General features: G+C 36.5%; 1 protein-coding gene across 1 annotated transcript in view; it reads left to right on the forward strand.

The window, feature by feature from the left end:
* Positions 1-16477, forward strand: part of LOC150110404 (fasciclin-1-like) — a 267702-nt gene that overhangs the window by 205086 nt on the left and 46139 nt on the right. Inside the window, exon 3 of the mRNA XM_090399191.1 lies at positions 2349-2455. Within this exon, the coding sequence (XP_090255317.1) occupies positions 2349-2455 (107 nt within the window). The remainder of the gene's footprint in view (positions 1-2348; positions 2456-16477) is intronic.

Consider the following 16477-nt stretch of genomic DNA (forward strand, 5'->3'; position numbering starts at 1 on the left):
CGTTTCATCTGCTTCCCGATTTCCATTCGAGTCCTTTGAGACCTTATTGCCTCTTCTCAAATAAGGCACCAATGAATTCAGAGAAGAAGAAGAGTGACTGTTACTTCCACTCTTTGAACCTTTCTTAAAGTCGTTCTTCCTAAGAAAAGATAATGCATTTATACGAAGATACTGAATAATTTGCTACCTTCTTGGAATAATCTCAATGGCAATTGATTGTCAACTGAGAGGCGTTGTGCATTAGGCATTGCCATGTTCACAGTATCTTTCCATCAGTTGCATTGGCGATGGGCATGTGGGATTTCTCTGCGAGACTCCATTCCTTGGCAATGACTACTACTATCTTACTATCTCTGGTAGAGATGAAATAAATGAGCCACTTTCACCTGACTTCAAAGTGCCAAACTTCAATACAGGCTGTGGAAATTATTCTAATACATCGTATCTCTCTCTCATAGTGATGTCTGTTTCCATGGTTACCAGAGTAAGAAGACGGAAAACCTATTTTTATTAGGGTGTCCATATCAGTACCTTGCCATCTTCTCTCTACTGTGTTTATACCGTACTAGATGAGTAGAAGAAAATTCGAAGAATATTTATTTAGTTTCACTGTTAAATAAAAGGTCAGACTATTTATAAGGTTACCAAAACAACTGATAAAAAATTGAAGATCACTGTAAGCATCGATATGATAATAATTCAGGGACAAGGGTAGGAAATTATGCGATACTTTTTTGCAAATAGAGGAAATTTAAATTTTGCGATTTACTATTACCATCTGCATCCAGTTCTTTCATTTTTATTAAAAATAAATAAAGTATTGATTTCCATATTTATTTTAATTAATAATATTAATTTATTTAATTTATTTGTTATCTAAATACAAAAATAATAATGACATGTAGCGACTCATTACAATACCTAACACTACCATAATCATTTTGTTCAAATCCGATGCTAGTGACATCACACGAACAACGAATGCAGCTGATCATTGTGAAAAATCTGTTAATGTTATTTAGTCATGAATTGAATTTTGATGAAGTGCGGGGAAATATTTTGGTTAAATTTTAAAATGAATATTCATTTCTTACAATTAATTTCTTAGTGCTAATTAATCTTACAATCAGAAGGTTAAAAAATAACTTCTGCTTGGGGGGAAAAAAGTTTTTGTTTTCGTAATATTTTCGAAAAAATAAAATACTTTGAACATTAAAAGTATTAAGGTGCAGAATGTGTTTAAAATTGATTTATTTTTACTTAAGACTGTATTCGTGTGATTTAATTTATAGAATTTTCCATAAAAGAAACACTTACGTAACTTACTAATATGTCTCTGTATGTAGTATTAGTTTTAAAATTCATGTACTTTAAATTGCTTGGATTTAAAATCCATAAATGTATTGCACTTGAATATCACAATAATTGTATGATTATCATATTTTCTTAATAAATTCTCAGTTCATGATTATTGAAATGTTTTCATGAAAGAATATTCTACATTCTTCTGAATCTGTTTTAAAATAATTTCTTCAAAGTATTTGATTTAAATCAAATTATGATTTTAAATTAGAAAAATCTTACTGCTTGAGGCAAGCTTGGTAACTTGGCAAGGGAAAGGATGTCTTTGCACCAGTGCGGTGATATATTTCAACCCCTCCCTGTGCCTCGAGACATTTTTCTATTTACAGACTTGGTTTAAGGATGGCAATAGATCGAAATACGATGATAATGTTGGCCAAAAAAAAAAAAAAAAAAAAAAAAAACGTCAGGAAACATTGAACTTAAAGAGATATCGCTTAGAATTCCTAAGAATTATTTACAGAAAATGTAAGAGAGAAAATAGAATTAGTGATGTCTCACACAGTATCGATTATCAATAGCCGGACACAGTACTTCAAACATGCGTGATAAATGAGAGAACTCGCATCAATAGGCCTAGATGGAACATTCTTGTAAGCTATTAATGCTTATACTGGCGCTGACAAGCTCCCGCTGCTGTAGCAGTGTTGATAAAATACGTTCTAGCCGACTGTCGAGTAAAAAGTGCCAAAATAAAGCTACAGAGAAAGTGCTCAATGCAACTGAAACACTCTACTCTCTTCGTGTTGTCTGAGAATAAGCAGACAAGTGCATATGTTTCATAACTTTCAAAAACTCCTTGGTTCTTGAAGCCACTTTTAAAAGTGTCTGTCAATAGCGAACAGTCAGTGCATGCAATATCTCAAGAGACAGTGAGGTAAATCTCAGAGGATCTTATAAAAATGATTCATTATGTTCACTTAAAATTAACATCTTTTCATGAGTAAAGTAGTTTTAAGTCATCTTCACTTTGTTATTTATTACAGTGAATTTTTTTGCTCCTACAAGCGCGTTTCCAATAACAACGCAAACATCTCTAGCGGGATCGCCCCCTATTTATTTAACGTACTCTGGCAGTGAAGACACTCATAAGGTAAGTGAAGTTCAATCTGTTGCTAATTAATCTCTTGAAGGCACTTAATTATCATCTCTAGTTGATAAATTGTCAATGGATTTCTCAAGAAATGAAAATAGATAACTTTTAAGGTCTTTATGGCGTTTGTATGTAGGAGAGATGGGTGGGGGGTGGGAAGAAACTGGAAACATGACTTCATTAATTCACACCGAGAGTCCTTGCCAGCTTGTAAACCTAGAAAGAATTCTGTTGAATTAATGAAAGACTTGCCACTCTTTCAAATAACTTCTGAAACTTGCTCTATTCTGTCTTCATAACGTAGGCTCGCTTCCCTGAACCATCCCTCCATCTGTTCACGCTTTGACTGTCCACGTTCGCTCGCCAACAAGATCCGTTACAAAAATATCACGGTAAGTATGACGTCAAACACCGGGCAGCCTCGAGCAAAGCACTTGCATTGATTACCACTCTAGTTCTATATATAAGACGTCAATGGAACCAGTGACCTTTACAATAACTTTATAATCTAGTTCTGTCTCTGTTTTTTTTTTTTTTTTTTTGGATGTCTGCACATGTTAGTGGTGCCATCTAGACACTTTACTTGTAACTAAGTGATACATCATGCATAAAAATTGATTTTTTAATATATGGTTGCTACAGACTGTACATGCTAAAAGTTAGCTGATGGGAGATAAAACATATCTCATTTAAAGATGGTACAATTGAATTAGTACTGACAAGTTTATATAGAATTCATGAAAATCAAAAATAATGATCTTCAAATAACGGAGAGAGTGTCGTCTCCATATTCTCTATCTCCTTATTAATAATCACACGTTAAGTACTCGGTTCGACGATGTTCCTCTTGCATCCTCAAGGGAGAAATTTAGATGGTCATACGCTATCTAACTGGAGACACCAAATCGTACCAAATATATTTCCAACGTTTATATTCACCTTACAGCACATTTCTGAATTGTGAAATAAAACGTTCAGTGTGAAAAATCATTCTCCGTCGACAACACCCACACAAAAATAACTTCGGATGATTACCTTCGTTGTCCGTCTGGAGAAAGAACACAGCAAATTGAAATTTTACAACACAAATGATGTTAACCGTCACGCGTCCGTTTGGCAAGATGCCCAGAAAACACACACGTGCAGACAAAGAGAGAAATAGCTTGTAATACTCTGCAATTAAATAGCATGTGATTGCCTCTCTCTCTCTCTCTCTCTCTCTCTCTCTCTCTCTCTCTCTCTCTCTCTCTCTCTCTTTCATTCTATCTGGATTTTCTGGATTTTAGTTCGAGCACAAGAAGCAAATGATTTTAACTACATTATTCTAAAATTTTCACTTAACAACAGTCGAAAGAATGTGGTAATCGAAAACGCCGTCGTTTAGTGTCGAGAACCCGCTATAGACATCACCAAGAGAGAGATGAATATGCTCTTTACATTTACATTTGCAGCGGATATCTTAAGCGCTGCCTAATCATATGAATGAGTCTTCTCTAAATTTCTAAAATTATTCAAAGTAGACATGGCGCTTTTAAGGAATGCCTAACATGAGAGGTTGTTCACCCACCTACGGTACATTAATAACTTTGCCGTGCAACTTTATTAGTACTTTCTCGTCCTTTTTTAATCATGCCGAATTCTGGGAACATGCGCAGATTTATGGTCGCATGTTTTATGGTATCATTAAAAGTGCCCTAGAAAAACAGTCGGATTTGAATTATATCGCAGTTAACCAGTTAGGAGTTTACGACTGCATATAATAAACATTGCAATTCGTCCTCCGGTAATTAGGAAATGCAACAAACTCACGTCTTATCAAAGAATTAAACTAGCATTTCGTCTGTAATAAGAATGGTTATAATAGTTTAGTTCTCGTGTTTAATGGTTTAGAAACGGCAAACGGACCAGAATGGACCTCTTTTTTTATAAGCTTGATGCATTCAAAAATTACTCTTTTCGACGGTGATAGCACAAGTAATAAGGTTCTCGGAGAAGATCGCCTAATTCGACTTCAGTTTACTGAAGGCGAGGAGGAAGGGTGTTTCCTCCCATGAAGAGAGCATCCGTTAAGGACAATGTCCTTTGGCCAAAAATACTTCAGTTCAAATCCTGCTTTTTCAGATAAACGTCGGTTATCCGATCTCATACGGTGGAGAAAGGATTTCTTCCCCCCACCCCTGGAAGAAATCCTTTCCCCCGAAGAAGAAGAAGCTCGAGAGGAAAATCTACCACAAGAACCGCGCAGTTAACAAACGTAATCCACTGATCTTATAGACTTAGTTACTTTGGCTGTAATTCGGAACAATCCCCCAATCCTATCCTCCAGGAACGTGCCGTGTTTTTTTCTTTATCTACAAAAAACAGCGCCCGTTGGATTGGTCACATAGTATATTAGCATAATGCACTGGTCTCGTAATTCAGATACCTAAGTCATAATTGTAGTCTTTCATCCCGGAAATTCACAAGACAACAATAGCACCGTAATTCTTGTCACACGCTATGAACTATGCTATGGTAGATTGGTGAATAATCACGTGATATTGTAAGTTCTTGCACTCATATTAAAGCTGAAATTTAGAGAACACCACAGGACGAAAAGATCGTCTACATTGTGGTAATATAGAAGCTTTTGAAGAAGGAGAGTAGTTGATAGTACATATTCTATCGCGGATCGAACTATAAGACAAAAAAGGAAAAGAAACGCCACAGGTATCGAAACATCATGCTAATCAATTCCCTCTAGTAATGTTGCATTTGTATGAAAATGACGGCGGCTTCCAGGATGACAGCCCCACCTTTGATTATCACCAATTTATCGCTAATTCTCAGATAGGACAAATTAAAGCAGATCACCAGTCAATGATAAGATAATAACGAAAACAACTCCCATAAGTTATAAGTTATTTATTAGTGGGTAACAGATTTTTTTAGTTTAATAGTGGATTATTTTTTGTTGTTTTATCACACTGGAAATTCTTGTAATTCGATTATGGATATTTCTTGATGAACAAAATGATGGTAGATCAAAATGTTGGGGCCAGCTCAGCCTCAATCCATAAGAGTATGGACTTAATGGCATTAAAAAAAAAAAACATTTCGTGCAGATGACCTGGATGTTGAAGCATCAGCTGCTTAGGATTGTCCCTCATTCCATCTTATCTCAGAACAACTCGGCTAGGATGGATTACTTCACCTTCTGTAACATTCTGATTCAATTATCACGTGAGTAACTCCAGAATCGAAAGAATTCGCCTATTAGACAGAAATCTTCAAGTAGACCTCGACATTCAGATACTGTTCCACAGCTAACGTATATTAAGAAACACTCACCACACTATCGCTAGCGGCCTTGACGATTTTTACCTTGAACTGTGAGTCCGACGATTAATACTGATGGCGCATATTAACGTGCTAAACCTGGAACATATTATTAAATGTTAGAATTGAATGATAGCCCAGCAGAGGAAGACCAAGAAAGAAATGGATGGCAACATTAAAGAAAGCACCCACTTAAACTCTATAATAGAACTTCATAAAAAGACGGCAGACAGAAAGAAATGGCAAAACTTCGTCTTTGAGGAACTCAACCAGCCATGAGCGGAAGAGAAGAAGAAGAAGGAGTAACGTGGAACAGGAATTCATTGAGCCCCATCACCTTTTCTCCATCCTTAAATGTCAATACTTCTATGCCTGCAGTCTTTCTTGTCGATACGTCTTGTTTTTTAGTTAAGAGAGTGGAATTCTGCTGCTAAATCTGATCTCATACAGCGGTCGATGTGAAATGCATTCCGACATGCTTCGTTTGTAGATCACCATCGTATTGTTTTGTCATATGACTTACTATGACATATATGTTAGACTGCATAATTCTCGAAACCCTCTGTGTACTTCTCGCATAAACAAGTCCATGGCCATTAAGACTCCACTGGCCTACTTGTAAAATTTATGGCCTATTCTGGGGTGACAATTTTCGGGTTACTTGCACCAGCACGTCTGGAGCAGATTCTCATACCTCGTACAGATCGGGTTGTTGTCCCGTTGTAACGGACTTTAATTACACACATAAGGGGACAAGTCATGGTTGATTGAATGACTAAAGGGACATTGGTTATTTCCAAAACATCATCTAAAATTAAAAATGATTTCATATTTTCATGATAATTAAAAGAATCGTAAATATCCCGAGAGTGACTCAAATGAATGTCTTATCCAAAGTCGATATTGTAAACTGTAAAAAACCACACTGAAATTGATTCATCATCATTTACAGAAAGAAGGATTTCACTTACATGACTGATGAAGTTTATTTTTATTAATATAAGAACAAATTAAAATTCGTTAGTTGTTTACAATTATGGTCAGTGTATTATGTCTGTTTAATTGCTTATGCGTTCTTTCGACGATTTGTCTTTTGTGAAACGAAAATTAACATCTCCTTACGTTAGAAGCAAGCATTACCTTCAACTTAAAATAAAGGTTCTTCGCTTTTTTAGGCACTGTTCAAAACTCAAGCCTTTCCGACCAAAAGGCATCGTAGATACCGACTAAGCTATGGAAGCTTCCTCTAGATGCAGTAGAAACAAGTAAATTCATTAACCAACAGACAGCAACAGACAATATTGCTTACGAGGAGTCTGAACTATTCATAAATGAAATTTGCTGAAAAAACAACCATTTCAACTGAACTAGTTTTAAAATGCGATTAAAATGTTGAGATAAAATACGAATAAAAGTTTAAAAAAGTAAATGATAAAAAATCTAAAGAAACAGACTTCAAAAAAAAGCAACGGAATACTTCTGTACAAAGTGTTCATCGTTACTCCTAATTTAATCGAAAAGTTTATTATTTAAAAATACAAAACGGTCGTATGTGCTGTTATCGTGGCCAACCTTTAACTAGTGCATTGCAATGATGATTATACTTTTCAAACTCATACGTTTTCAATTCTTCATTTCTTGCTTCCAACAAAACAAAAGTTGATTTCGTAAAAAGGTTTCCATAACAGTTATCAAAATAGTGTCGCATAGCTGTTGATTGCTGCTTATAGCTAAGAGAAGATTATGGTGCATATTCATTTAGTCCAGACTTTTTTCTTTTCTTATGTTTTACATTCCTAGTATAATCACCTCTGATTTCATCAAAGAGGCCTGTCGGCTCAATGCATTACATTATACGAGGGCAGCGTGGTTCACAAGAGGAACGAGAGAGAGAGAGAGAGAGAGAGCTGATAAAGAAAATGTGCATTCAGTTTGTTTAAGATTGATGAAATAGGAGAAATTTCATTTGTTTGTTATTCTCGTATTATTAAAATTCTTATTAAAAGAAAAAAGTAATCAGAATCAAGTAAACAGCTAGGTTATGAGAGAGATAATAGAAAACACTCTTTAATATTCAAAAAGAGATGCATCTTCACTTTTAGAGGGAAAGTTATGCAAAATAGATTCACATTAAATATAATGAAGCCTCCCGGCGACCAAAGTAACTCCTTGCCATCATTCTGCTTCTGAAGAAGGCACATTTATCTTACTTTCCTCATCACAGTGTACATAACGACTGTTTGTGTGATTTCGTTATTAAAATTTGTTTATTTGTGGGTGTCAGCTTTTCGTTTTGTAGCGATCATGGAAATTGCTTAAATTATTTAGGAACACAAGAGGGATTGCAAGAAAATGACAGCCGCTATACACAAACATTCATGTTACATTAGTAGTAATATTATTATTGAATTCAATGCACGAATGCTAGGGTTATACAGCATCGATATTGGAATACAAACAAAATCCTTAACAGCAAATCACTCCTAATTGCTTCATTCAATTAATGGTGTATATACACATAAAGTAAACCTTATTAATTTATAATGAAACTAATATATCCACACACAAATTCAGAACGCTGTTTCCTTGTACGTATTCTCTGCCACTAATTCTTGTATATCCAGCGTAGTCTACGGTTTGTTCAAAAAAAAAAAAAAAAAATTGCTTACCATGACGTCAGCTGTCAATTTGGTAATGCACTTACCTGATCCATAATTAGTGTGTTTATGGGGGTGGAAGGTTTAACGACTTCTCATAAAATATTAATAATGGAGTGACGTGTGTGTGTGTGTCTGTGTGTGTGTGTGTGTGTGTGTGTGTGTGTGAGAGAGAGAGAGAGAGAGAGAGAGAGAGAGAGAGAGAGAGAGAGAGAGAGAGGTTATACCAATCTTTCTCTCCACTTCCTGTGACCTCGTGTTAGTGATGCAATTGAAAATATCGCAAAGTGACTGCTGCTAAAATATTTCAGTTTCAGGGTGTGATTAACTGGACCAAATGAATTATATTCATTAATATGTTTTAGCATATGATCTTAAGGATAATAAGATAGGAGTATATTGTAATAAGCACTTCGTTTTATAAGTGAACTGTATATTGATTAATGGGATAACGAACATCACAACTGTAATAGTATGCTTTCTTTTTTTCCCCAGATACATTTATCTAGCTTACGCAGTCATTATTACCAGAGTTCAGAGTTTATCTCTCTCTCTCTCTCTCCACGCAGTGCTGTCTTCACACTGTCACCACGCTTCATTAAATAACAGCTTTTTTTTTTTTTTCGATTTTTGTTTTTCACTCAACTTATGTTACTTGATTCGTTGCTATTCTGAGACTTCCTTTCATCGATTTTTCACCGAGCAAATCACTAACTGGGATATGTTTTCGCCTTTACAATCACGCGATCCGTTTACCTGGCTCACATGTAAAAGAAAATTATGTGAGCCTAATTATATAGAAAAATGGGGAGAAAAAATTACCTTCCAAACAGTTAAATTCTATGAATCAGTCGGTTGCTAGGCAACACTTCACATCCTGATACGGGCGTATTGTTGCAGCTGACCAGTGACTCATTCAGTAATGCTAAAAGGCTACTAGCATGGCGTCGTGCTGTGAGATAACATATTCTGATTTTAATCGCTGAAGCTACTAGTCTCCCCCTAACTCCCCTCCCCCAGCTGTGTGATTCACTGTGTAACCTTTATCCCTCTCTCTCTTTAGGTTATTATGTTATTATCCCTGCTGGTAGCAGGTAAAGGAAAATAAATTAGGAGACAGTAGAACTATACACAGAGAATCGAGATTCTACTAGTCACTTGATGTACTAGTAAATCGATATCTTTCTTTATCTATACGTTCATATGTATACGTTGCGGAGAAGAAAGAATATCTGGAAGACTGTGTTCATCCTTAAATATTCGACTCTTGCTTCCGGAAAAATCTCCAGATCAAAAACATTAGCAACTCTTAGTTATGGACGGACAGAATCAATTATGTTTTACTTTAGGAAATTCAATCTTAACCACAATTATCACAAATATTGACAAATCTAGGATGGGTTAATCATATAAAAAAAAATTTAAGGATAACAAACAGACAAAAAAAATGTCAGCTCGCTTCATAGTTCGTATTCCGCAACTCCAGCTTATTTTTTTTTCTCTCCTCTTCACTTTGTTGCTGAGTCTATGTTTCATAATCTGTACACGTGATCAGACAAACTGTGTTTCGCTTTGTTATCCGGAAGTGAATTGCAAGAAGCGAGGGAGGGGATGGTGATCGATTTTTCTGTTAAGATAGCAGCAACCTTAGCTTTCCCTGCCATCAGCAATTCTCCCCCAAAACAATGTCTGTCTTGTGCTTTCAAAGCACTTTCCGTTGTTATCGCATACTTTTGAAACGAGCTTCGGTTTCGTGAGGTCCTAATTAATCTTTTGTCTAGTCACACGAATTCTCCAAGAGGGTTACAGATCCTGTCTTGTGAGTGACTTTGCGCAATCTAAAATAAGATTGGGAGAATGTACTTTATTAACATGGTAACAATAATGAGTGAGAGATATGTCCCTAAAGATGAACAAATTTATTGGCAAATAAATCGAAGGAGATAAAAATTGAATACATTTATAAAAGATAATGATGACAAAGCTGAGCTGGGATTAGGAAGAAACAATGAGAATTTTCTCTTTAATTTCTTTCATCTTTCCCCTATTTTTTACCTCAAAAGTTTTTCTTGGCTTCTATCAAATTGTTTTTCCTTTATGTTCGCCTTAGTGAGTCAGTTTCCATGTCATTTCTCCATTAAGATTACGTTTCTATTATAGGAAAACAAAATGGCAACCATAACTGTCTTTTCACCCCATAACGGCATCTTTGAGACTTGTTAAAAGTCCTTAAGGAAAAGTCAGTTCCAAAATCTGTCATTACACGCAATTAAATCTCTCCTTTATACGTACAGCTGTCTTTTTGTTCTTTGATGCAAATGACATCCTCCCTTTTACCCTGCGCGTGGTTTCATTAAGCATTCGAGTAGGGCGCATGCTCAGTGCCATTGCCAAGCCATTAGAAGAATTAGAGAAAGGAGTGATGGTGTAATCAAATGCTAAAAGCTCCGAGAATGGTGACGTTGAACAGAGTGTGGAGATGTTGGTCGGAATTTATTGAAACAAGGGTGCGTTCTAAATTCACTCGCGTTTCAGTTTAGTCGGATTCATTCCGCCCAGTAGATTTTTGTTTTCTTTCCTCCCAGATGAACTGCATTTTACTAAGAACGTAAATGGCGCACTGTGAAAGCACTTAGATGTCTTAATTCCACTTACTTTGGTACTACTTGATAAGGAAATGAATAAATTGAACAATTACGGGGAATTATGAAATTCGTGAAAAACACAAAAAATGACGAATTTCCACTCTAATTTGAGGAAAGCAAACGGGGAAGGAGAAAATAATTTAAACTCAAGGCTTACAGATGTACATTTGCTTACACAGTGAAAGTAAATTCGACACTAATAATTACTCCTGTTATCATAAGCGTATCTACCGAGTACAAATCGACTGTAAACCTTATCAATGTATTTTATTACTACTATTGATCAGTGAAGATACAGAATCGAAAAGATAAAATACTGTACTACTTTATTATTATTATTATTATTATTATTATTCCTGATACCTCCAAGGAGTCCGAAGACTCATCGTGGGAGGACATCTACAACTGTCTCTGCACCTAACCTCTACTACGAATCATCTCTATCAACGCCATCTGCCGCCCACCTCCAACACCACCACAACTAGTAATTTTTGTCTGTAAATTGCGTGTGTTCTGAAGGGCCGATTTGTATGTATGCGGGATGAAAAACCTGAGTTTCCAGGAGAAAAAACCCTGCTACCTCCGTATGAGATCGGCTAACTCACCTTCGATTGAAATCGACCAGATAAAGATTCCTCCCGTCGCGACGAGAATCGAACTTGGGCCTATTCCAATCGAAGGGCGCAATGTACCGTCGTTCTTCCAATTGCGCTACGGAGGCGCTTTCTTAGAGGAAAAGATAGATCCTCTATAGCTCAGTCGGTATAGAAAAAGCCCTTTGGTCAGAAAGACCTAGGTTCGATTCTCGTTCAAGACGTGAGGAATCTTTATCTGGTCTCCTTCAACTAAAGATGAGTTAGCCGGTTTCATACAGAGCTTCTAACGGGGAAGAGGACATTTTTCACCCGGAAACTCTGGGATTTTTTATCCCTCAAAACAGGCAAACTGGCCTGTGCACACACAGAGATTTAAAGTCATAAATTCATATTTAATCCCTCATTAGGAGGGCTCAACCAGTCCTAAGGGAGATGGATGAGGTACGGGGGGACCCCCATACGAATAAATAACTAGGAAAAGATATTTCAGCTTGGCCATTCACAAGTCCTCAGGATGACAAGCTTTGTAACGAAGGCGAACATACTCAAAACGTTGGATTTAAGTGCTTTATAAGTAACATTAAAATTGGAATGAGTTTGGAACAAGAAAAAATATTCCGAAGTATACCGGCAAAACTTTTCTAAATTTAGAAACTAAGACCTCTATGAAATGAGAGGGAAAAAAAACAGGCCTGCTGTCATCAATTTAAAATGTGAAAAACAGGGGATGAAATGATTGCATTAACATCAAAGTAAATATTTGGACTTTTGCATACATGTGAGCGAATGCTTATACGCCATTTATGTTTTTTTTTTTTTTTTTTTTTTTTTTTTTTTTTTTGAAAAATATCTAACGAACCGGACTGGTAAAGTTGTGCCTTCAGAAGAAGAAGAAGAAGAAAAACACATTGGAGAGACATTCCACAGAACGTGAGTTGAAGTCCAATGAAACGTTGGCAAAAACGGGTTTCTATTGAATAGCGAGATACTACAGAGCTCAACACCATAAACAGAGAGGCCGGTTTAGGAAACTTCAAATTATTGCTTCTGCATCCATTGATGCGGAACATTTACGTCTTTAGAAATAATGAACCACCTTCGTCTTCCACTTCACACGTTTGCAAAGATACGTAGCTGCAGTTTACTAAAATATAGATGAATAGCGGTCGAAGGCGGCAAGAGCTGAATCATAAATATCTTCGCTACGGAGCTCGTGTGTGTGTGTGTGTGTGTGTGTGTGTGTGTGTGTGTGTGTGTGTGTGTGTGTGTGTGTGTGTGTGTGTGTGTGTGTGTGTGTGTGTGTGTGTGTGTGTGTGTGTGTGTGTCGGCTAATGTTGCAGGTAAGTTAAGCAATTGCACGCGTTGTCAATAAGACGATGCGGTTTGCAAACACGAGTGCTAAAAATAGCCTACCAGCATGCACCGAACGGGAAATCAATCAACGTGTTTGCATAACCTCGGATACAAAGCATCCTTAGATAGCCAGCCAAGACAAACTACGAGGTTATATAGAGAGAGCACTGTTCGCTTAGATAATATCTGCAAACACTCCTTCTTCTCTTCTTAGGTTTTGTCTGAAAATGTCAATCCAACAATGATTAGTCGTTGTTAGCTTTTTAAGCGTACTAATTGAAGTTGCAAAATATTTTATTGCTGCACTTCTTCCTATACTGTTTGTTCATCTATTCGCAACAGCAGTATTTAGTTATTGTTGTTGAGAGCAAAATTTCAGTTGATTGTTGATTCATTAACTGAGCTCGCATTGTTAAAACACTGTAGAAGAATTTCGTATATATTGTTGTTTTTCAATTGCTTGTCATGCATTGTTGAAAGTATGTATGCATATAAAACTATATTTGGAATGTACAATAATGAAAAATCAACAATAGATAAATATGGTAGAGAAATAAACACTGCAATACATTCTCGTATCAGTAGGTAAGCAGCTGCATACAACTAAAAATAGAACTAGGTAGGAAGGTTTCTGGCAATAGCTATAGGATGATAAATGGTACTTTTTGCCATTTGCAAAAGGGACTTGGCAATATGCAGAGAGGTCAAAGTATGAGTTACATTTTTGCAGTTATTACGCTGTCAAGAGAACCATCGATCTTTTAAAAGTGGGACTGCTATGAGAGGCAAGAATTTGATTAAGTCCGAAGCCTAATGAAATATTTCCATCAGTTAAAAGTGAAATATAAGAAATGGCACTTTGATCCAGATGCATGTAATCAAATTATATTAAGACCAAAATGTGTAGATCGTTCGCAATGGCTTGAAAATAAGAAAATAGATTCAAAGGAAAAGTGAAGCGAATTCAGTACCGTCTAAGATGGAAAGGGAAGTTATATGTGTTAGTTTTAATACGTTAATATGAAACAAGAAAAAAATTTTATGAACGAACATAGTTTTATTATGTCTAATTCAATAAGGGAATTAAAATAAAGGGAAAAACCATCCTACCTAATCTCAGCCGATCTTATCTGTCTCGTCTTATAAGGTAGTTTATTGAGTATTTTGAAAAAACAGTTGTGCAAAGAACTTACACCACTCCAACATCGTTCAAACATGTTAAAAGAGTGCAGCAGTCAGAACCTGAATTCTAAAATGATTGCTTTGAGAATACTTCTTGAATACGCAATGAATTGAAGTATTCTACGCATGCTTAGCCACTCAACCAGCTTTTCCGTGTTCCTTCTTTTTTCCACAGGAAACACAGTAATGCGTTTGCAAGATGTGATCGAGAGTGGGATGTGCTGATCTATTCTTACATCAAAACCTCCACACACGAGAGGTTTTAGAATCTTTTGCATATTCTTTTTGAGCACTCGAAAGTTAAACTTATTAATTTTTTAATAAATTCGTAAATAAACTTAAAAACACAGTGACTGGTGGTGTCAGCCTAATAACTATAAGAAGAGTTCCTTGGTCGGTTATCTCAAGCAATCAATATACGCCGCGCGCGTGTCTCTCTCACTCCATCATCGACTTTCCCCCGTATTATGAAAAGTGTCCAGGAATGTGTATCACCTTAAACTGTAGCTTGTCTTTTGTGTCTTTTCTTACTCTCCACGACCTTATTTCTGGGGAAACATTATTTATCGAGTGCCTTCCTGTTGCCATAGCACTGTGCGTCCAACCATGGCATCGCTCGAGCAAAGAACAATGCTCCCATCACGATTGACCAAGTCCTTCACAATAACGTACCTGTGTGTCATCGTTCTCCAGGAGTAGCAAGGCCATAAATTACACGAAATGTCAGCACCCTTTGTGAACGTACTAAATACACTCCGTGTACTTCCATTCTCTGGAAATTCATCGCTCACACACCAGCAACAGAAATTTCTCAGTGCTTAGCCTTGGATTCAAGCATGCGCAGTTGGGTGCGTGAAATGTTTCGACCAAAAATCAGTCGGAGAATATCCTGGAAGGAGATCAGTGCCACTTTTGAATTTCAAGGGAAGTCAGCAAGGAACGTATCGAAATTAAAGCCAAGACAAGCAAAAGATTTTTATAATAATATTCATGCATAATAACATCATCTTGACAATTGTGGAGTAGATGTGTAATTTTATTTTTTCAATAAAATTACACATCTCGCATCTTACACATCTTTGTCGCACTGCACACTAATGTGTGCAATGCGACAAAATTCATCTGACTCACAAAAATTGTCATTTCTCGAATAATTTTAGGTACTAAAAATTACCCACGTAGGTAATTTTTGGACTAGGACTCTCTAGGACCGACTTCAGTTGTCTTCGTCAGCTATATTTGTTCAGTGTTGGTGCCTGCGTTCACATGTGATCCCTGAAGATGGTAATGTAACATTACCGAAATATAGGAAATATTAACCTTTTTTAATTATTATTCTAGTATACGTTGCCTTTCCCTAAAATCTGACACTTAAAAATGATTCAATTTAAACCAAAACTGGAAAAAAAGTGAACAAATGTCAGTATCGATTTCCGTTGCTAAATTTCACTAAAATCAGTCCTGTCAAAGTGAAGATATATGGGAACTGACAGAAGAGAAAAAAAAATTAATCTTATTTCGGCATAGAGAAAATTTGAAAGAAATTTAAGAACAAGGTTTTATTTTTTTTTTCTCTTTAACGTTTTTAACCCTCTCTCTCTCTCTCTCTCTCTCTCTCTCTGAATCGAATTTTTTCTCTCCTCTTAATATTTTCTCCATCACCGACTCATGTACGCATCCATCAATCTTCCATTCACTTTCGTTCTGTTTCTGTCTTGCTTTATTTCCCCATTTCTTTGTATCTTTTTTCCCTTTTCCAACTTTCCAACGCAAGCAGCTTTTGCCAGCATTTTATTTGAAGCACGTGATGCATTTAAACGGAAGGAACGAAAGTGTACGAAATGGAACTCGCATCACATCAACAATTCAGACGCTGTGCGGCAATCATTGTCAACTGTTAAGCAGATTTTTCCGGACGTCTAGCTGACATCGTTCGACTCTTCCGTGAGTTGATAGATGGCCCAGACGAAGATATGATGGCAACCCACTTAAGCGGAAGATCCTTAACACCACTTCTGAGGTCGCTTTCCTAACCACCCTCCGTACCCCCAAGTGACTTCAACGGCAGTGTATCACTCACTTTGAGTGTCTCATCCCATCACGCCACTTAAAACTGCACTAGAATAGTTCAGAACTTAAAATCTTCACGACTGGTCGTGAACGAGAAGACTTCCTAGTTTCCTGCTACAGCATCACAGTATCTCCGGCTTCCTTCCTATTGTATGGTAGCTTTTAAGGTTCCGGACTACCTTCGAAGAAGGTCAAATCCAA

This window comes from Typopeltis vanoorti, chromosome 1 (assembly GCF_054136105.1).
Source record: "Typopeltis vanoorti isolate ZY-2024b chromosome 1, IOZ_Tvanoo_1.0, whole genome shotgun sequence".
Lineage (NCBI taxonomy): Eukaryota > Metazoa > Arthropoda > Arachnida > Uropygi > Thelyphonidae > Typopeltis > Typopeltis vanoorti.